A 22578-nucleotide genomic window follows, 5' to 3' on the forward strand; every position below is an offset into this window, starting at 1 on the left:
AGCAAGCTACTAAAAGGGCACATTAGCTGCAGAGGGATAGAAGATTGTTTTATGTGAAGATAGAGATTTGGGGCTGAGCCATCGGTACCCTCAATCCCTGAGCACACATTGGGTTACACACTATGCTCCTTGGACATCTGGAACACAAACTTCTCCAGCAGCTCCGTGGTCCTTCATCCTTGGTGGAAAGTGGTGCTTGTGGTATATGGCTTCTGAAATGGGAGCCCATGTGGTAGATCATCTTGGCAATGTAGGGAAGTGAGTGTCTGATGACATTTGTTGTGCTTGCCACCTGTGCAGACCAAGGGACATGCCATAAGATCCTATACTCCTCTGAGCCTCCTTCCGGGAAGCCCTGGAATACATGCTGTCAGCTGTGTGACCTCATGTGGCCACAATGAAAGAAAGATGAGAGGATCAGTATTTTTGGTGCCCCTCTCATCCATTCACATCTTGCCAATGGCCAGTAGGTGAGGATTCTTGAGTTAGGGAAGTTCCAGATTTCAAGGGAGATGTTAATTATTCCCTAGTAATGATAGTTGGAAAAAGATTCAGTGATCAAGCACATTTGGGAAATGCTGTGGTAAAGTGAACAGGTGTCTTCACTGTAGAACATCCTGAAGACTTTAATGTAGGAGTATACATTGCACATCTCCAAAAGACTTGCAGTATTCAAGGTTGCCCAGAAATGTTGCTTATTGGAGTCTTTTATTGTGAAGCATCTTGTAGATTGGGTGTGAAACAGAGTGCACTATAGAAAATGTAGAAAATATTTTAACGAGGGTGTTAAAAGTTTCTGTTCTTTTTTTTTTTTAAAGATTTTATTTATTTATTTTATGATAGACGGAGAGAGAGAGAGAGAGAGAGAGAGAGAGAGAGGCAGAGAGAGGCAGACTTCATGCTGGGAGCCTGACGCGGGACTCGATCCCGGGACTCCAGGATCGCACCCTGGGCCAAAGGCAGGAGCCAACCCGCTGAGCTACCCAGGGATCCCCAGTTTCTGTTCTTAATATACAAAGTTAGGTGGAGGAATGGAAGGATGCTGCCTTCAGTTGGAAATGATACCTTTTTTGGAACACAAGTCAGCACGAGGTTTGCTGGTCAAAGACTGGCACTTGAATGTATTAAGTAGTAATGATGTTTTTAAAAACCAAAAAGGATCATTACCACTTCATGCCTTAAAGTTGCTTTGGTAGTTGGTCAGGGCCATAAGTCATGAAGAGTGAATAAAAAGTATAAATTTTGGAAGGAAAGACAAAATGCATTATCAGAAGATACAAATTAATCAATTGAAAAAAGATTATATTTAATAAATAGTTTCAGGAAATAGATTCATATGACATAAATAGCATCAACAAAACACTCAAAATTGACCCAGACTGCCAGAAATAACAGAGTTTTTAAAAAATTCCCTCACAATATCTTTTATATGTATTGTATCTATTTGTATCATAAAATACTCAAGCATAGCCTTCTTGGAGAATTGTATATGACTCATCTGAGGAAAACCATAACGTGCAATATTTAATTTAGAGATATAAAAAGGGGTATATATCTAACATGTATCTCCTAGACGTGAAGACTACATATTTTAAAATGTTAATTCCTTTTTAATGTATAGCTTCCTTACGATAGTAAATAACTCCCAATGGTATTTACTGAAATTTCTAAATTTTATTTGAATTTATGAATTTCTTTTGGAAGAATAACCTGGTGAAAATATTAATGAACATTCCTAAAAAGAAGGCCAATATAGTGGCAACAAGTAAAATAGTATGATAATAGCATAAGACTAGAAATGCAAATCAGAATGGAATCAGAATAGCTAGTCAATAGAAGTAATCGCCATCAAATAAGACACTAGATCGTATCATAAAGTAGGAGGAAATAAATGCTTAGTGAATTAGAAATTACTAAACTAAGATTAGAAGTTAGTTTGTCATTTTGAATCTGATCAAAATAAATTTCATACATATGAAAGAGTAAAATGTATTTTTAAACTGTAGAAAAAAATAGAATTGACTATTTACCAAATCTCCAGAAAAAGGATGATTTTCCCTTTCCCTTTCCCTTTCCCTTTCCCTTTTCCTTTCCTTTCCTTTCCTTTCCTTTCCTTTCCTTTCCTTTCCTTTCCTTTCCTTTCCTTTCCTTTCCTTTCCTTTCCTTTCTTCCTAAATGTAATGTTTTCTTCACACCTGCTGAATTGTCTTTCATACACATGGGTGTGCATGTATGCTTTATTTTAGGCCCAGATTAAAGGTTAGAATAATTCCCCTCCAAAGAATTTTTGGTTAGCGTGAAAGTCATTTGTACTTGATTTAGGGATGTGACGCCAGTACAATATAGATCAGATTTTATAATAGAACTTTCTGTCCAGTTTTGAGGTAGGCTGCCTGTGTGGGGTTCTCTATCTTGCAGAGCTCAGCAGACGAAGGCTGGAGAACCACACATCATGCATGTTGTAGGAAGTATTTACAACTCCAGGCAAGAGTTGTATCGAGCCTCCATTATTCTTCCTAAGCTTCTAACCCAGGAATAGCCAGATAGAAGAGATACATAGGGTGCAGGTATGAGGATAAGGGTGCGCAGCTTCCATGTCTTCTTTAGGTGGGCCACTGTCTAAGGATCTCCACATGTTTACCAAGCCTGGAAGCTCCTCAAAGGATAAATTTCTTCTTCTTTTTTTTTTTTTTTAATTTTATTTATACATGATAGACACAGACAGAGAGGCAGAGACACAAGCAGAGAGAAAAGCAGGCTCCATGCAGGGAGCCTGACATGGGACTCTATCCCTGGACCATAGGATCACTCCCTGGGCCAAAGGCAGGCATTTAACCGCTGAGCCACCAGGCATCCCATAAATTTTTTTTTTTTTTTTAAAGTATTATGTTCATTTTTTTAAAATATATATATATTTTTAATTTTATTTATTTATGATAGTCACAGAGAGAGAGAGAGAGAGGCAGAGACATAGGCAGAGGGAGAAGCAGGCTCCATGCACCGGGAGCCCAACATGGGATTCGATCCCGGGTCTCCAGGATCGCTCCCTGCGCCAAAGGCAGGCGCCAAACCGCTGCGCCACCCAGGGATCCCTGGCATCCCATAAATTTCAAAAATATAAAGGATACGAAGAAAACTCATCTGATGTGACTACCTGCAAATAAAAGAAGATATACTTTTTAAATGACTTTAAAATTAAATGCCATGATAAAAACCATCAACGAAGTAGGTTCAGAGGGAATGTATCTCTATGTAATAAAGAACATCTATGAAAAGCCCACAGCTAATATCCAAAACGGGGAAAAACTCAGTGCTTTTCCTCTGTGGTCAGGAACAAGAAAGGGATGTTCACTCTCACCACTATTATTTAACATAGAACTGGAAGTCCTAGCTACAGCAGACAACAAAAAGAAATAAATGGCATCTAAAATCAGAAAGGAAGAAGTAAAACTTACTATTTGCAGATGACAGGATACTTTATATAGACAACCTAAATGACTCCACCAAAAAACTGCTAGAACTGATACATGAAATCAGTAAAGTCACAGGATACAAAATCAATGTACAGAAATCTGTTGCATTTTTATACACTAATAATGAAGCAGGAGAAAGAAATTAAGAAAACAATCCCATTTACAAATGCACAAAAATAATAAGATACCTAGGAATAAGCCTAACCAATGAGGTGAAAGACCTGTATTCTGAAAACTATAAAATACTGATGAAAGATTTCTCCAAAGAAGACCTACACATGGCCAACAAACACATGAAAGAAACTGAAGATGATACAGAGAAATGGAAAGACATCCCATGTCCATGCATTGGAAGTACAAATATTGTGAAAATGTCTGTACTATCCAAAGCAATCTCCACATTTAATGCAATCCTTATAAAAATACCAACAACATTTTTTTTAACATTTTTTTTTTCACAGAGCTAGAACAAACAAACCTAAAATTTGTGTGGAACCACAAAAGACACTGAATAGCCAAAGGAATCTTGGAAAGGAAAAGCAAAGCTGGAGGCATCACAATTCTGGACTTCAAGTTACATTACAAAGCTGTAGTGATCAAAACAGTATAGTACGGGCACAAAAACAGACACATAATCAATGGGACAGAATGGAAAACCCAAGAATGAACCTACAACTGTATGGTCAAGTAATCTTCGACAAAGCAGGAAAGAATATCCAATGAGAAAAAGAAAAATGGTGTTGGGAAACTGGACAGCAGCCTGCAGAGGAATGAAACCGGACCACTGTCTTACACCAACAAAAGTAAATTTGAAATGGATAAAAGACCTAAATGTGAGACCTGAAACCATAAACATCCTAGAGGAGAACATGGGTAGTAACCTCTTTGACATTGGCTGTAGCAACTTCTTTCTACATATGTCTCCTGAGGCAAGGAAAACAAAAGTAAAAATAAGCTATTCAGACTTCATGAAAATAAAAAGCTGCGCACAGTGAAGGAAACAATCAACCAAACTAAAAGCCAGTCTTTGGAGTGGGAGAAGATATTTGCAAATGACACGTCTGATAAAAGGTTAGTATCCAAAATATATAAACAGCTTATAAAAGTCAACATGCAAAACACAAATAATCCAATTTAAAAATGGGCAGAAGACACAAATAGATATTTTTCCAAAGAAGATCTGAAGATGGCCAACAGACACGTGAAAAGATGCTCAAAATCACTGATCAGAGAAATACAAATCAAAACCACAATGAAATATTACCTCACACCTGTCAAAATGGGTAAAATCAAGAACACAAGAAACAGTGGGTGTTTGCAAAGATGTGGAGAAAGGGGAATGCTTTTGCACTGTTGGTGGGAATGCAAGCTGGTGCAGCCACTCTGGAAGACAGTATGGAGATTCCTCGAAAGGTTAAAAATAGGACTACCCTATAATCCAGCAATCACGCTGCTAGGTATTTACCTAAAGAATACAAAAATACTGTGCTCGCTTTGGCAGCACATATATAAAAATACTAATTTAAAGGGATACATGCACTCTGCTGTTTATAGCAGCATCATCTACGATACCCAAATCATGGAAACAGCCCAAGGGTCCATTCACTGATGAATGGATAGAGAAGATGTGGTATGTATATACAATGGAATATTACTCAGCCATAAAGGAGAATGAAATCTTGCCATTTGCACCAACATGGTGGAGCTAGAGAGTATTATGCTAAATGAAATAAGTTAGTCAGAGAAAGACAAATACCATATGATTTTACTCTTATGTGGAATTTAAGAGCCAAAACAAACAAGCATTGGGAAAATAAAAAAAGAGAGACAAACCAAGAAACAGATTCTTAACTATAGAGAATGCACCGCTAGTTACTAGAGGGGAGTTGGGAGGGTGAGATGGGTGAAATAAGTGATGAGGATTAAGGAGTGTAGTTGTGATGAACAGTGGTTGATGTATGGAAGTGTTGAATCACTATATTGTACACTTGAAACTATACACTTCATGTTAACTAACTGGAATTTGAAAACTTAAGAAATAAATGAAATGACCTTAAATTTTAAAAGCAGACACCAACTTTGTGCATTGGCAGTGTTATACCCAGTGAGACTTTCCAACTGCTTGCAACCTCATTCCTGCCACCATTAGTCTCCTTCTAGAATATTGCAATAACGTCCTGACTGATCTCTCCTTCATCCCTTTCCAGTATATTCTTAACATTATAGCTGAAGTGAATATAAGCCAAGCCATGTCATGGCACTGCTTAGAACTCTCCAGTGATTCATCATCTCATTTAAAGTAAAAGACAAAACCCTTAAAGGAGTATACAGAGACCATATAAATTCTGTCCTCCACCCCCAAACTCACACCTTTCTGACCTTATTTCCTACCATTCTGCCTCTGCTGTTCTATTTACCTAAAAACTCCTCCTGTAGGCTATTCATAAGACTGGCTCTTTCCCCTATGCAGATGTCACTTTGTCACTAAGGAGGCCTTCTGAAACCACCACCTCATGCCACATGCTTTGTGCCTTTTTGCTGCTTTGGTTTTTCCAGCACATTTGACTTACAGTCTATTTTTGCCAAATATATATAAACTTCTATATCTCCCCCAATAAAAACTCTGTGGAGGTAGGCAATTCTGTCAAGGAACTTTTGTTCCTTGCTGTAGTGTTTGCACTCAGAATAGTGTCTAGCACATAGTAGAGACTCAACAAATGTTTATTAAATAAACGACTTTTATTTTTTTTTTTATTTTTTTTTATTTTATATTTTATTTTATTTATTTTATTTTTTATTTTATTTTATACATTTGGTTTTTTTTTTTATAAATTAATTTTTATTGGTGTTCAATTTACCAACATACAGAATAACACCCAGTGCTCATCCCGTCAAGTGTCCCCCTCCGTGCCCGTCACCCATTCACCCCCACCCCCCGCCCTCCTCCCCTTCCACCACCCCTAGTTCATTTCCCAGAGTTAGAAGTCTTTATGTTCTGTGTCCCTTTCTGATATCTCCCACACATTTCTTCTCCCTTCCCTTATATTCCCCTTCACTATTATTCATATTCCCCAAATGAGTGAGAACATACACTGTTTGTCCTTCTCCGATTGACTTACTTCACTCAGCATAATACCCTCCAGTTCCATCCACGTTGAAGCAAATGGTGGGTATTTGTTGTTTCTAATGGCTGAGTAATATTCCATTGTATACATAAACCACATCTTCTTTATCCATTCATCTTTCGATGGGCACCGAGGCTCCTTCCACAGAATAAACGACTTTTAAATTAAATTGTTTCTTATAAGTAAATCTTGGTCTCAAGACTGGTTTGAAAGCTCTTTGAGAGAGTGTCATATGTCGCTTTTGCATGCTGCACAACCCCCAACTTCAGACCTCCTCAAACACACAATAAAGTCAAGCAGACGGGCACATGAGTGAGCCACAGTCTGTATCCTTAGTGCCAGATTTCTTCTGCGTCTTGGGCTGGGACTCTGCCCAGACTACTTGACACAGAACGTAGTCTGTGTTGGAAGTGTTTTTTGTCTTGATCTGCATGGTGGCCCTATGACTATGTATACACATAAACCCATGACGCTGTGTACTCAAGAGTAGTGCACCTCTTTTACTGTCTTGTTTGCATCTCATGCCTTAGAAAACAAGAGTCTGTCCATTCCTTGACATCTCTAGAGGAAGCTAATATAAGCATGCTACGTGATGCTAAGATTGGGAAAGAGTTCCACATGCTCTTCCTCGTTGAGAATTTCTAGCTTAGTAGTTGAAATTTTTGTTTGACATTCAAATGTAAAGTTTTATTAAAATGATTTTTATTTACTTTATCTTTTACAGAGTTAGTGGTAGCGGAATTTCACAAAAAAATCAAAGACGCTTTTGAAGTGTTTGACCACGAGGCGAATAATACAGTGGATGTGAGGTTTGGCAATATTTTCTTTGCTCTAACTCTAAATTACTGATACAACTCATATGATAGAAAGGGGCTCTTGTTTTTTTTTTTTTTTCAGTCCTTGGATTTATTATACTGCTTATTTATTTATTTGAGAGAGAGTGCATATGTGGGCATATGAGTGGGGGGACTTCCTGCTTGAGTGTGGTGCCTGAAATGGGGCTGGATCTCTGGACCCATGAGATCATGACCTGAGCTGAAATCAAGAGCTGAACACTTAACCCACTGAACCACCCAGGTGCCCCTTATTGTGCTATTTAAATGTTTTATTTTCCTGTGCTCTGTAAAAGGTCTTCACTAACTATGCTTCATCAATACTGTTTTTTATTCTTTATAGTCTGGTGAAAGGAGTATCCACATTGCCTATTTCAACCTTCAGACTCTAAATTCTGTGGGATAGGTGAGCTCTACTGTAGCTAGATATGTAGTTGGTGCTCAATAAATAATTGTTGAATGAATGAGCAGAATTTGCTTTTATTTTTATTTTATTTTATTTTTTAAAGATTTATTTATTCATGAGAGACAGAGAAAGAGAGAGGCAGAGACATAGGCAGAAGGAGAAGCAGTGTCCTCTCAGGGAGCCCAAATCAGGACTTGATCCTGGGTCCTGGGATCAGGCCCTGAGCTGAAGGCAGATGCTCAACCGCTGAGCCACCCAGGCATCCCCATGATTTGCTTTTAAAATAAATATGTATGGGATGCCTGGGTGGTATAATCAGTGAAGCCTTGAATTCTTGGTTTTGGATCAGGTTGTGATCTCAGGGTTGTGAGATTGAATCTTGCGTTGGGCTCTGCAGTCAGTGTGGAGTCTGCTTGGGATTCTCTCCTTCTCCCTCTGCCCTTCTCGCTTGTGATCTCTCTCCCAAGTAAATCAATAAATCTTTTAAAAATAAAATAAAATGAGTAAGTATATATTATCTAGCATGACTTAGAAAGATTAATAATGCTTAAATGATGATACACTCTGAAGTAAAAGAACAAAAAGAACCCAAATGAAAGAACATAAACAGATGAGAGAGAGACATCAATACTGGTAGATCAGGAATGGAACAAAGGACACAGAATAGTCTGAGACCAGAGAGAAAAAGAAAAAGGCAGAGGAGACTATCCAGGAGGATAATAGAAGTTGTAGGATCCATGCCCCATCCATCACGGAAAAGCCATGAAACTCTTCTTCCAGGAGACCAGGCTAAATGAGGAACATTTAGTGGACTTACTGTCTCAAAACTCAGAATCTAGTACCCAGAGGCCAGCAAAGCTGTGGGCAGTGACAAAAGCAGAATTGGAAAGAAACTGCTTGATTATTATAGGTGGATACTTGTCAAGAGCCCAAGTGCTACACTTGAGCCAAGCTGGAGGAGCACTATACCGATTGTATTTTATTTGGGACAGATTGTCACTATATGTATCATTTAGTTTTTTACACCTGCAGGCACAAGGTATGATTGTAGGAGAGGGTACTGAGGGATGCAGGCCAATTCATTACTCTATAGCAGCACCTTATGAAGTTTTGTTTTCTACCTCATGCATGTTTATGGGCCTCACAGCAAGGGATAAGGTTGGAAATTACGTTCCAGAACCGCCCCCCCTTTCCCCAGTCACCTCGTGTGTGCCTTGGCTCAGCTATTGCCAAGGAAGTGTGTGGGCCACATGCTGGGCTGCAGCCCTGCCAGGGCTCCAGGGGCTTGGGGCACGTTGCAGGCTTGAGTGAGTGACCCTTGATTGTGAGTATCCTAGGAGGAAAATGAGCGGGTAGGGTGGTGTTGGCAGTGATAGGGTTTGGGATGGGGTGGGGAGCATGCAATATGCATGACCAAATCTCTGACCAAATTCCTGAATGGCCTATCCCCCAGACCCCTGGCTGAAGCTGCAGGGTTCTCCTGGGAGTAGGGGAGAGAAGGATTGTTAGGGAGGTCAGGGAAAGCCAGAGGAGACCAGGAGAGCTTTGTGAGAGACAACGAGAGTAGAGAAGAGAAACCAGTATTTACTCAAGGCATGCTGGCTGACAAACCAACTGTGGTTGGGTGCAGGGGCCTCATGGACACGACCTCATCTTACCCTTTGTATTTGTGTGGTAAGAGTTGGCATCTCCAGTTTCTGGAGACAAAGAAAAGGGAAATAGTTTGCTCAAGGTCATATCTGGGTTTTAAAATTCTAAGTCTTTAGCTGTGCTCCATTGCCTGCTTAATCTCCTGCCTTTGGGCCTCCTGACAGAAGCAGTGAAAAGAAAACCTCCCAAATCTCTGAGAACATGATGCCAGATCTTTTTTTGGTAAAAGAGCTAATTCAGGAAAAAAAGACTTGCTTATGGGGATGCATCTTTTTCCCCATTCAAAATTTAAAAATTTTACTGAGGCCCCAAGGGAAAGTGTATATTTTTACAACCTAGATTGTCTACTTTATTATATAAAGAGGGTTACCAAGAAAATTGGAATTATTTTTCACACTAAAATATCAATGCTATGCATATTCAAATAGTAGCAACAGGGATGGATGTAGCTTTCTAATCTTTGTTCCTTCTGTTAGTTTGTACAGCACTCTAAAGTTTATAATGAGTGTTCTCATGCAGTGGCATCATTTACTCTTTTTATGACAGAGAAGCAAAATGACTTGCCCAAGAAGAAGGCACAAGGGGCTAGCAACAGAGTTGGAGCTCAGAGTAGTTCCTTCTGTTTGGGCAGCTATGCAGCAGCCCCAGACAGGCCCCAGGAACAAATGCGGCGATGAATGAGATCTGGTCCTGCCTTACCCAGCCTTGGCCAGCTCTTTCTTTGTAAAAACAGTTAATCTAGCTAGAATTTATTTTGGCACATGATTAAAAGTGGAGGTCTAAATATAGACTTTTTCCCTCCCCAAATTGCCAAACAATTTATTTTATTGGCATCACGAATTGTCACACCTAGTTTGTAATATACTGCATTTTCTATAATTGAATCTAATTTGGGCTGATCTAATTTATTCTGATCCGTTGCTTTACCTTTGAGTCTTATGCTAGATCAGTCTAATACTAATTGCTGTAAGTGTGAAATAAACTACTAGGCTCTTTATTACTCTTCTTTTTAAATATTTTACTTAATTGAAAAAATTTTAATTAGAAAAAAACAAGACATGGAAACAACGTACGTGTTCACTGATGGATGAATGGATAAAGAAGTTGTGGTATATATGTAATGGAATATTATTCAGCCATAAAAATGAGGAAATCCTGCCATTTGTGACAACATGGTTGAATCCTGAGGGAATTATGCAAAGTGAAATAAGCCAGAGAAAGACAAGTAGCATATGATTTCATGTATTTGTGGAATATAAATACAAACAAACAAAAAAACAAACTCAGAAAAAGAGATCAGACTTGTGGTTACTGGGCATGGAGGATAGTGGGGGGGGGGATTGAAGGAAACTCATTAAAAGTACAAACTTCTAGTTACAAGGTGAGTACTAGGGGTGTAACGTACAACATGATGACTGTAGCTAACACTGCTGTATGATTTATAGGGAAGCTGTAAGGAGAGTAAACCATAAGAGTTCTCATCACAAGATCTCTCTCTTTCTTTCTTTCTTTCTTTCTTTCTTTCTTTCTTTCTTTCTTTCTTTCTTTCTTTCTTTCTTTCTTTCTTTCTGTGTCTGTATAGGAAGATGGGTGTTAGTTGAACCTATTATGGTCATCATGTCCTAACATACATAAATCATACCGTCATGCTGTACACTTTAAACTTACACTCCATTGATACATGTCAATGTTTTTCTCAATAAAACTGGAAAAAAAATTGAGGGCAGAATTCTATGTAAAGAGTGGCGTAGAGAAGCATTGGACAGAGTGAGAGTCTAGGACAGGTAATGGCTTGGTTTGGGCAGGAGAGAGCTGTTCCTGGAGGTGCTCCCAGCACATTTGGCGGTGTCTCCCCTACCCTGTAGGTAATGGCAACGTTTTCCTTGTAGGACAGACCCGGGCCCCCTTACATATGAGTTTTGTGGTGGTTGCTGTCTCCTCCCTACCTCTGCACAATTTGAAAGGTCGAATTTGAAACTGTACCACTACGGAAAACATCATGAAATGGGTCCCTGCTGCCTTCCCCCTGGCTCCAACAGGCAACCTTGAGGTCCTGGGCTCCACTCTTGACTTGGTCGAGTAATTTATTTTTCGCCTTCACCTCATAGGAAGGACTCTTTAAGGGGTCTGGGAAGTCAAAACTATTTTTATAATAAATCTAAGGCAGTATTTGCTATTTTCATTCTCATTTTTTCACAAGTGTATATATTGGAGTTTCTGAAAAGCTACATGATGTGTGATATTGTGACAGATTGGATGCAGAATCAGATATGAGAATATAGCTATTTTCTGTTAGGCCAGACATTACAGAGATTTGCAAACATATAGAATGGTGCCATTCTTCTAATTAAATTTGTTCTTGTTTGGAAAATGTAATTATTTTTCATAAAATTATGTTATTTACCTACATATTTATGGTTATTTCTGAATGAAAGTTTTAAAATATTTTAAAAAGATTTCTAAGTATTTTAAAATTTTTTGAGGTTTAATTTCTAATACGATAAATATAGATAAATACAACTCACATAAGGAAAAGCTTTCTGAGGATCTCTATCATTTTTAAGAATGCAAAAAGAGTTCTGAAACCCAAAAATATGAGAACCTCTGTTGTCAGTGGACATTTTTAAAGCTCTTAGGACAATATTAGCTCAGAACAAATTAGCTTGGGATTTAAAACTTAGAACAATATTAGGTGGTAGTAGTAGTAGTAGTAGTAGTAGTAGTAGTAGTAGTAGTGCATTTTATATTCTTGAAGTAAATAATTTAGAATTGTTTTCCTCTATTTATTCTGGATTAGCAATTATACTTAACAAACCTCTCCTAGGAATTTTTTATGTATTTCTATACATTCTGTTTTGATCTTTTAAATTTTGAGATAGTGCATTTTCCTTGTTAAATAGTTTTTGAAAGCTAGCACCTTGAAAAACATTTAGGCAGGTTTTTAATAACATTAATTGTGGGCATTTTAATTTTGCTTCATATAAAACCTAGAACATAATATATTTTGACTTACATACATTTTCCTGCTCTGTGTTGAGATTTCAATCAATAAGGCTGATTGAAAATCAAATTTTTGAATAGATCATCTATAGATATGCGATGAGATTCTAAAGGTACAAAAAGTAGTCATGGGCACATCTTTTTTTAAAATATGTATTTATTTAATAGAAAGCACAAGCAGGGAGGAGGGGCAGAAGGAAAGAGAGAAGCAGAGTCCCCACTGAGCAGGGCGCCCAATGCAGGGCTAGATCCCAGGACCCTGAGATCATGACCTGAGTTGAAACCAAGAGCCAGCTTAACCAAGTGAGCCACCCAAGTATCCCAACACTGTACAGTAACTCCCCATTCCCTCCCTTCCATGTTCCTGGTAACCACTATTCTACTTCCTGTCTCTATGAGTTTGACTACTCCAGGTACCTTATATAAATGACATCATACAACATTTACCCTTTTGTGTCTGGTATATTTCTTTTAGTGTAATGTCTTTGAGGTTCATCCACGTTCTGACATGTGTCAGAATTTCATTCCTTTTTAAGGCTGAATAATACTCTACTATATGTATATGGCACATTTTGTTTTTCCATCCCTCTGTTCATGGACATTTGGGTTGTTACCACCTTTTGGCTTTTTGAACAATATTGCTGTGAACATTGGTGCACAAATATTTGTTCAGGTCCCTGTTTTCAGTTCTTTCAGATGTATACCCAGCAGTAGAATTGCTAGATCATATAGTAATTCTATGTTTAATTTTGTAAGAAACCACCATACTGTTTCCCACAGGAGCTGCATCATTTTACACTTTTACCAGCAAAGCACAAGGATTCCAATTTCTCCGTGTCCTTGTCAACACTTGTTATTCTCTGTTTTTCATTTTATCGTAATGGGTATAAAGTGGTATCTTGTTGTGGTTTTGATTTGCATTTGCCTAATGGGTAATGATGTTGAGCATATTTGCATATGTACATCTTCAGTGAAGAAATGTTGTTTAAGCCCTTTGCCCATTTAAAAATTATATTGTTTGTTTTTTTGATTTTATAGAATGTGGGTATATTTTTAACATAAGTGGTGAGAGACTAAACTCTTCTGCACTTTGCTTTTTTCACTTATCATAACTCAGTGATTATTCTTTATTAGTACATAAGAGCTTCTTCATTTCATTGTATGAGTGAAACATAATATACTGAACTAATCTCCTTTTGATGGGTATTTAGGTTGTTTCCAGGCTCTTGTTATACGAGTGCATGTTGCTGAGAATATCTCATTATGCATGTTATTTTGCAAAAGTGAGAATTTTTCTTTAGGATAAATTCTTGGATTTATATCAAGGTGCATGGATATTTTTCTAGAGGTTGCTATATTGACAATGTATTCTCTCATTTCATTTTATGAGTGTGCCTGTTTTCCTACTCTCTCTCAACAGTTAATTCCAAACTTGAGGATTTTTGCTAATGTGATACGTGAAAATTAGAAACTCGGAAATTTTCATTTCTCTAATAATGGACATCTTTATGTCTGAAAGTTATTTGTATTTCCTTTTGTTTGAACTGGCATTTCATGGCTTTTCCCATTTTTTGTGGAATTATGTATCCTTATATATATTAAAGATCTTAACCATAGTGTGTGAAATGTATGCCATTTGTCTTTTGGCTGCTTTTACCTTCTGGTGTTCAGAAACTTTAAAAAAAATGGTTAAATTATACACCATTTGAGTATGGGTTTGAGTTTTGGAAACAAACAAAAGTCATCAGAGTAGCTTTAATAGAAAAAATTTAAGTTAGCCTGAATAAAACCAGTATGGTAAAAGACATTCCACAAGGAATGTCTCTAAGGTAAAGAAATGAATTAATTTCTATGTAGCTGCTAAATTTAATTTGAATGTCACTCAAATCTGAATCAGAAACCAATCTAGTTTTTTGTAATATATGTTCTTTCATCTTTGACTCTAACAGAATCAAAGTATACTAGAAGTCAGCAGAGTCAATTGCTGGTTCTATCACTGATTTTTTTTTTACATTATTACAATATTAATGACTAAATTCTGTATGCTGTAATTTTCATTTGTTATTTTATAACTAGAAGTTCATACCTCTTAATCTCCTTTACCTATGCATACACCCTTCCTCCCACCTCCTATCTGGCAACCAATTCGTTCTCTGTATTTAAGAGTTTATTTGGTTTCTGTTTGTTCATTTGGTTTGCTTTTTAGATTCCATATATAAGTGAAATCATTTGGTATATGTCTTTCTCTGTCTGACTCATCTCACTGAGCATAATACCCTCTAGGTCTATCCATGTTGTTGCAAAGGGCAAGATTTCATTCTTTTTTATGGCTAAGAAATGTTCCAGTGTGCGTGTGTGTGTGTGTGTGTGTGTGTGTGTGTATCACATCTTCTCTATCCATTCATTTATTGATGGACACTTGGATTGTTATAAAAAATGCTGCAGTAAATATGAGGGTGCATATATATTTTTGAATTAGTGTTTTGTTTTCTTTGGATAAATACCCAGTAGCGAAATTGCTGGAACATATATTTTTAAGTTTTTAAGGGTCTCCATTACTGTTTTCTACAGGGGTTGCATCAATTTACATTCCTACCAACACTGCATGAGGGTTCCTATTTCTCCACTTCTTTGCCAACACTTACTATTTTTCGTCTCATTAAAATTAGCCATTTTGATTGGTGTGAGTTGGTATCTCATTGTGGTTTTGATTTGTATTTCCCTAAGCACCTTTTCATGTGCCTGTTGACCATCTCTATGCCTTTGGGGAAGAATGTCTAGTCAGGTCCTCTGCCCATTTTAATTAGATTATCTGGGGGTTTTTGGGTGTTTCATTGTATAAATTCTTTATCTATTTTGGATATTAACCCCTTGTTGGATATGTCATTCCCAAGTATCTTCTGCCATTCGATAGGTTGCCTTTCTATTTTGTTAATGGTTTCCTTCACTGTGTAAAAGCTTTTTATTTTGGTGTAGTTCCAATAGTTTATTTTTGCTTTTGTTTCCCTTGCCAGAAGAAACATCTTTACAAAAATGTTGCTAAGGGCAATGTCCAAGAGATTACAGCCTGTTTTTTCTTTTGGAAGTTTTATGGTTTCAGATCTTACATTTAGGTCTAGTCCATTTTGAGGGGATTTTTCTTAAGTATGGTGTAAGAAAGTGGTCCAGTTTCATCTTTTTTGCATGTAGCTGTCTAGTTTACCCAATGCAATTTACTGAAAAGACTGTTTTTTCCTCCATTGCATATTCTTGCCTCTCTATCCTATTCTATTGATGTGTTTGTTTTTGTGCTAGTACTATACTGTTTTGATTACTGTCACTGGATTTTTATGTGCCACCCTCTTTTTATTCATTTTCCTCATATCTGCATCACAGGAATGTTAAGAGCAGCAAATGAAAAAATATAAATGAAGTTTAAAAAGTCACGTTGGGTTCACTCCGTGGTGCCTGCTTCTCCCTCTGCCTCTCTGCCTCTCTCTCTCTCTCTCTCTCTCTCTGTGTGTGTGTGTGTGTGTCTCTAAAAAAAATAAATAAATAAAAATCTTAAAAAGTATGTAAGGTCAGATGAAATTATATATGTTTATAACACTCTAATTAAATCAATTTCACAATGGATTGATCCTCAAAAATATGGCATGCCAAGGTGATTTAGGGTCCAATCCTTGAATAAAAGTGCTAGTGGTCCCCTTTTACCCAACTATACCCATCTGTGGCATTTCTGTTTCAGTGCTTTTGCAGAGTGACATTATGGGTATCCTAGACTATTCAGTGTTTACTTTATTCTTGCCTCTTCTATAAGAGATTTTTCCTAATACTTTCTTGTTGTTTTCTTAGTCTTTGGGTAAACTTTGTGCAGTCCAGCAGCACTAGGTGTCCTGCTAATGCAGTGAGTCTCTTTTTCAGTGCTTCCATTTCAACTCAGCATAAGTCTCTGAGACAGACAGCACCCACTGTTCATCTTTTACACTGACAAGAAGACTTGAGTTTCTTCAGCATTTGGGAGGAGCTTGGAGTGTATTAGGTCTTGTCCAAAATTCAATAAGAAGTAGGTAATAAGAACCTTTTTGTAATGGATTAGGGACCACTCTTCTGAAGAAGACTTGGAGGTACCATAAATATTATTTCTACCTCTTCAGATTTAATGCTATGTTTGAAGATAAGTTAATACATTTCACAATACATTTAATCAGGTAGTAAAAAGAGTGAGCAATATAGAAAGATTACATGGATGGTTTCCCTAAATAGTTATTATCTGAGAAAGCTTGAGACTCAACTTTTGAAAAACTGCACAGGTCAATGGGCCTGTATTTGTGTGATGGAAAAACAGTATAAAAGAGGAATGGGATTATTGGACCCATAGAACCCTTGATAGGGAATTAATTGTAAAAACTGAGGTACATTCATACATAGTTCATACATAAGAGTGAAATGAATGATGAATTAGATGAGAGAATAACTTGGATAAATTTCAAGAGCAATGTTGAGTTAAAAAGTTCAAGAACAGAAAAAAAAATTACAAAAGGGGGATGCCTGGGTGGCTCAGCGGTTGAGGTCTGCCTTTGGCTCAGGTCATGATCCCAGGGTCCTGGAATCGAGTCCTGTATCAGGCTTCCCGCAGGGAGTCTGCTTCTCCCTCTGCCTGTGTCTCTGCCTCTCTCTCTGTTTCTCTCATGAATAAATAAATAAAACCTTAAAAAAATTACGTAAGGAAGCAAACACTCTGATATATGTGTAATATATATGTTTACAATATATGTAAATACAAAGTAATAGTATCTGTTGTTTATAAATACAATGACATGCATGAGAATGATAAATAATATCCGCAGAATAGTGGTTGCATCTGAAGACAGAAGGGGAAGGGATGGAGAGTGGGACTTTAGCTGTTTTCTGCCATATTTTATTGTGAGGGAAAAAATCTGAAGCAAAAGGTTAACCAGTTAAATCTTGGTATTGGATACATGGCAGTTACATTTTTCCTGTACTTTTTCTGTAATATTTCACAATTACACTAAAAATATTTTTTCAAGAGTGGTTTATACCTTGTCTTTTCGCCATCTCACTTTCTAATTGCCTTGTAAAAAGTTTGTTTGCTTATGGAGCACCTGGGTGGCTCAGTTGGTTGAGTGTGTTGAGTGTCCAACTCTTGATTTTGGCCCAGGTCATGGTCTCAGGGTCCTGGGAGGGAGCCACGCCTCAGGCTCCCTGCTGAGTGGGAAGTCTGCTTGTCTCCCTCTCTCTTTGCCCCTCCCCTACCTCACCAGCATATGTGGTCTGTCTGTCTGTCTCTCTCTCAAATCAATCAATCTTTAAAAAAAATTGGTTTGCTTATAATGGCCCTTTTGAGAACTGTGATTAAATAATCACTTAAGGTTTAAAAAGTCATCCCAAATCCTACCTCCTGAAATAACAGTTGTTAATGTTAGACAAGTGTAGGTCTAGATGTCTTTTTGCTCACATGTAATAAGATTCCTGGTTAGAAGGGTGGGGAGTTAATAAGAAAGGAGGCAGGAGGAATGGGAAGAAAGGAAAAAGAAAACCTATGAAAGAAAAAGATCTAGAATATAATCTCCATGAGGACAGAACCTTCTGTCTGTTTTGCTCACTGCTGTATTTTAGGACCTAGAACTGTGTTTGATGCATAGTAGGTGCCCTGTATATATACATTTACTAAATGCATGAAGGAAGAGATTATCCTACAAAAATAAGATCACAATAACCATACTTAAAAAAAACCAAAAAATACTAATTTAATTTTACTTGAATTAATAAAAGAAAAAATAAATCTAAATTGAAGAAATTACAGAATATCAAATGTTTCTTGATCATGAGAGACATTATTTTAAATTCAGAGAAGATAATGAGGAAAACATTAAGAGGTTGTAGTCACTGTGTATTCTTTCATCTTTTATTTTTTCATTTTAGAGAGAGAGAGAGAAAGGGGGAGTAGGAGCAGAGGGAGAGGGACAAGCAGACACCTCACTGATCATGGAGCCTGACTCGGGGCTTGATCTCATGAGACTGAGATCATGACTTGAGCTAAAATCAAGAGTCAGATGTTCAACTGACTGAGCCTCCCAGGTGCCCGGTACCGTGTGTGGTCTTAAAAAAAAAAAAAATCTTATTTCAAATATAAAAAGTGTCAGTTGACTCCCTCCTGTGGAGGATGCTGATGTTAGCACTCTTAAAATTCCTTCCATTTTTTCCCCCTCAATCCCTTGATTTATCTGAGGTGTATTACTATTTTAACACTGACCAGTGTAAAATAGAATAGTCATACTTTGTTTAGTATTAACAAAATCTTTTAGTCTATTTTCTCTATATTTGAATGAAACTACTGCTGACCATCATTCCTCTCCATTCTGGTATTCTTTGATTTATATCTGTAGTCTGGATTCTCTTGTTAATTTTTTTTCAGAGGGCTCTTATTTTTGCAAGTTCTTTAGTGTTTAAAATGTTTGCTTTATATTCAAATCCTTTGTACTTGAATAATATCTTATTTAAGTTTATATCATTGTTATTGGCAGCATGGTGAACACCTTACAATGTATAACTATACCATAATTTAACATAGCTCCTAATTTTGGCCATTTGGATTGTTTATAATATGATGCTACTATTATTTCAGGGCTAAAATTATTACCGTGTAATTGTTCAATCCTGTAAGTTCAATATCTTTTCTCTTACCTTTTCTGAAGAGGAAGATGTTTCTTATTGGGAGATAGGGCGTCTCAATCTACATAATTAAGTTCTGATAGTAGAATGGTGGGGTGTGTTGGGATGAATAAGAAACTGCTATGGTCTGAATCTCTGTGTTCACCCCCCCTCCACAATTTCATGTGTGGATAGTATTAGGAGGTGTGGTCTTTGAGAGATGTTTAAGTCATAAGGGTGGAGCCTTTGTGGGTTGGATTAGCACCCCTAAAAAAGAGACCAGGGAGCTAGCCTGTCCCTCTGCCGAGTGAGGTTACAGTAAAAAGACGTTATCTAGGGAATTGGTTCTCACCACACCAAATCTGCCTGTACCAGGACCTTGGACTTCCCAGCCTCTAGAACTACAAGATATAAATGTTAGTCATTTATAAACACCCAGTTGATGGTATTTTGTTATACCAGGCTGAACAGACTAAGGAACCCATCACTCTCACTGTGACAGGAAGAAGAGTTGGTCAAAGATGTTAAGGGAGAAGAAAGATTTGAGAGTAAATAGTGGACCTTGGTGACAGGATATGAAGGGAATTCAGAAAAGGAGATTAAAATTAAAAATACATTTTTTTAGGAGTATCTAGGTGGCTCAGTCAGTTGAGTGGTTGACTCTTAATTTTGGCTCAGGTCATGATTTCAAGGTCCTAGGATCAAGGCCCACATGGGGCTCTGTGATCAGTAGGGAGTCTTCTTCGGGATTCTCTCTCTCCCTCTGCCCTTCGGCCCCACTTGCTTGTTCTCTCTTTCTTTATCAAAATAAATAAATAAATCTTTAAAAAATTCACTTTTTACATAATGTATTTACATTCAAAGAGAACAAAGTGCAGAGAAAAGTCTTAACTCCCTTTCACCAGCCATCCAGGACCCCTCCAAAAGACTAGCAATTAAAGTACTAATTTCTAGGAATCTTTCCAGAAATATCCTATGCATGCATACATATTATTTTCTTATGTCCCCCTCCCCTCTTTTTTACTCAAATGGTTGCATACGTTCATAGTCTGGTACTGTTCCCTTTGGATGGGATCAAGCCCGTGAGGAAGTTCATTTTAATGACTTTTCAGTAGCATTCAGGAGTCCAGAATGGATGTAGCTTTCCAGTTTATTCTTAGCCTAAGTGCATAAATGCTCTAAGTTCTAGTATATTTGAGGGCATCAGAAAGCCCGGTGAACTGTATCCTAGGCTTTACAGATGGGAGTTGATTGATAGAATAGCATGTGACAGACGAATAATTCTTGGGTTTGGACTACCCTGTTCAAGGCTCTTAATTTGCTGTGTGATAAAGACTTTTTCTGTATTTGATAGCTTTGGAGACCTACTTGGTTGACTCTGGATTATAGATATCTATCTGTTGTGTTTATTGTCTAGATCAGGTGCGAATTTTGGCTATAAAAACCAGGAACCAGAGGCTGAGGATTGGTGGTCTCAGGGAGTGTACTTCCTGGGGCCTCTGGGCATATAATTCCTGTGGCCTCTGGGTGTGTACCCTCTGTGGCTTCCAGGTTCATGTTCCTGCAGCCTCAACCTGTTCTCCTTAACATAGAAAATAAAATATGATAAAAATAAAAACAAAATAAAATAATGATGGAGCAGAGCTCTTATGGTAGTGTCATCGAGCTTTCTGTGAATTTTCTCCATGGGAACCCAGGGAAGGGTTTGAGACCCCTAGATATCTTAGCACGCTATGTCCTAGGTTGTAGTTGGTTGAGGAGGGCAGATGGTGAATAGAGGAAGAGCCATCATTGTTTTGCTACTCCTGTTGAGCATGATGTGAAAAATGTCTCCCTTTGACTTACCCTGCAAATCACAAGCTATGGAGATCAGATATATTTGTGATTGCATTAAAAAGTCTGGGAGTTGTTTGAAATAGCCCCAGATCTCCTTGAGGGAAGTGAGGAAGGCAGTAGGGGTTAGTAACCAGTGGTTCCATGTCATAGAGCCAGAGCCTCTGTCCTGACCACAGTTTATTGCAGCTATGGAATTCAGTGTTCTACAAATTCTACAGAGGGAGCGGCAGAAAACTTCATCCATTTCATCTGTAGAGATAGTACGGCCAGATGTCTAAATCTGTTCTTTCCCTGGGGGAGGTGAGAAAGACGAGACTGTTCTGGATGCTATTCAAGTGGCTGTGAAAGAGAGATTTGGTTACGTTAGCAGGGTCCCAAGGAGCATGGGAATTCATTATTTGTGTCTTTGAGGGATTCTGAAACAAGTGTTTGGAAGTGTCACTGCATAATGCAGTGATGAAACCAGGCCAGAAGCCAGGCTGCAAGTGCTGTAATTCAAGTCAGCTTCTGGTTAATTTAAAGGCATGGTAGCTACACCAGCTCCTAACCCGTAGCCTTCTTCTGTTTCATTTTCTGAATTACTGAGAAGTGATACTCAGATGTCTATTTTTTTCTGAAAGCTACCAGTGCATTTTATAATAGTTTCCAGCCTTTCACTGACACCTCATTTTGGCCATCTTTCCTTTGCTCACCAACTCTAAAAGTATTTTTGTTTTTAGGTAAGAGCTTAGTTTTCTTGTCTCTTCTAAGTTAAAAACACATTGAAAACAAAATGTATTTAGTGTTTGGATTCTTTAATTTGTGTGCAGCATTGTCTTTTGTCTATATACAGTGCCAATAATATTAGCAGAGGGTATGTTACTCACTTGTGGAGTTATTAGAAATGAATATGTAAAGGTGGGTTGGGGTCATTCAGTGAATCCTGTAGGGCCTGGATTTTGTTAGGTAGGCAGTAGAAGTCCTTAAGTGCAGAGAAGTGGCAGATTTGGGCTTTTAGAAAGAAAACTGTAGCTATGGATAGGTTGGCATGTAGACTAGAGCAGTGGTTTCCAGTTCTGAGTGCATACTAGAATCACCTGGGACTTTCTCAAAAAAACCACACACACAGAAGTAAGCAAAGTCTTGAACAGGGACTTCTGTAGACTTTGGTGGCACAAATTCTTTCAGGAGCAGGTACAAACAAGGATATGGGGCAAGAAGAATTCCCATGCTCTGCTCAAAGGAATCTTAATTAGAGATTGGGGGAAAAGTTGGCTAACAGCGTGTATGGTAGCCTTACGGAGCTGCCCCATAACCCAGATAGTCCAGGACTGCCCACAGAAGGCGTAGAGCTGGTACTGAGAGCTCTCCAACCTAACAAGACCCCATGGGGGTCTTCTCCTGAACGCATGGCCTAATGCAAGGCAGAAACAGGAAAGTCTGCACAGGGGCAGGCATGAATAGTAAGAGTGCTTTGCCACTCAATTACAAGTCAGCTTTCCGTGGCATACACCTTGATCTCTGTACTGTGCTTAGTTATCCTCTTCCTGAGGTGGCGAACATGGAATGTGCTAACCACCCTGGTTGCGGGGGAAGGGTACCATGAATTGGATGGAAAGGCT

At 38.0% G+C, this 22578-nt stretch overlaps 1 protein-coding gene across 1 annotated transcript in view; it reads left to right on the forward strand.

The window, feature by feature from the left end:
- Positions 1 to 22578, forward strand: part of EFCAB2 (EF-hand calcium binding domain 2) — a 121654-nt gene that overhangs the window by 57969 nt on the left and 41107 nt on the right. The window contains exon 2 of the mRNA XM_055324401.1: positions 7323 to 7407. Coding sequence (XP_055180376.1) covers positions 7323 to 7407 — 85 coding nt within the window. The remainder of the gene's footprint in view (positions 1 to 7322; positions 7408 to 22578) is intronic.

The sequence above is a fragment of the Nyctereutes procyonoides genome, unplaced genomic scaffold (assembly GCF_905146905.1).
Source record: "Nyctereutes procyonoides isolate TBG_1078 unplaced genomic scaffold, NYPRO_anot_genome, whole genome shotgun sequence".
Taxonomy (NCBI): Eukaryota; Metazoa; Chordata; class Mammalia; order Carnivora; family Canidae; genus Nyctereutes; species Nyctereutes procyonoides.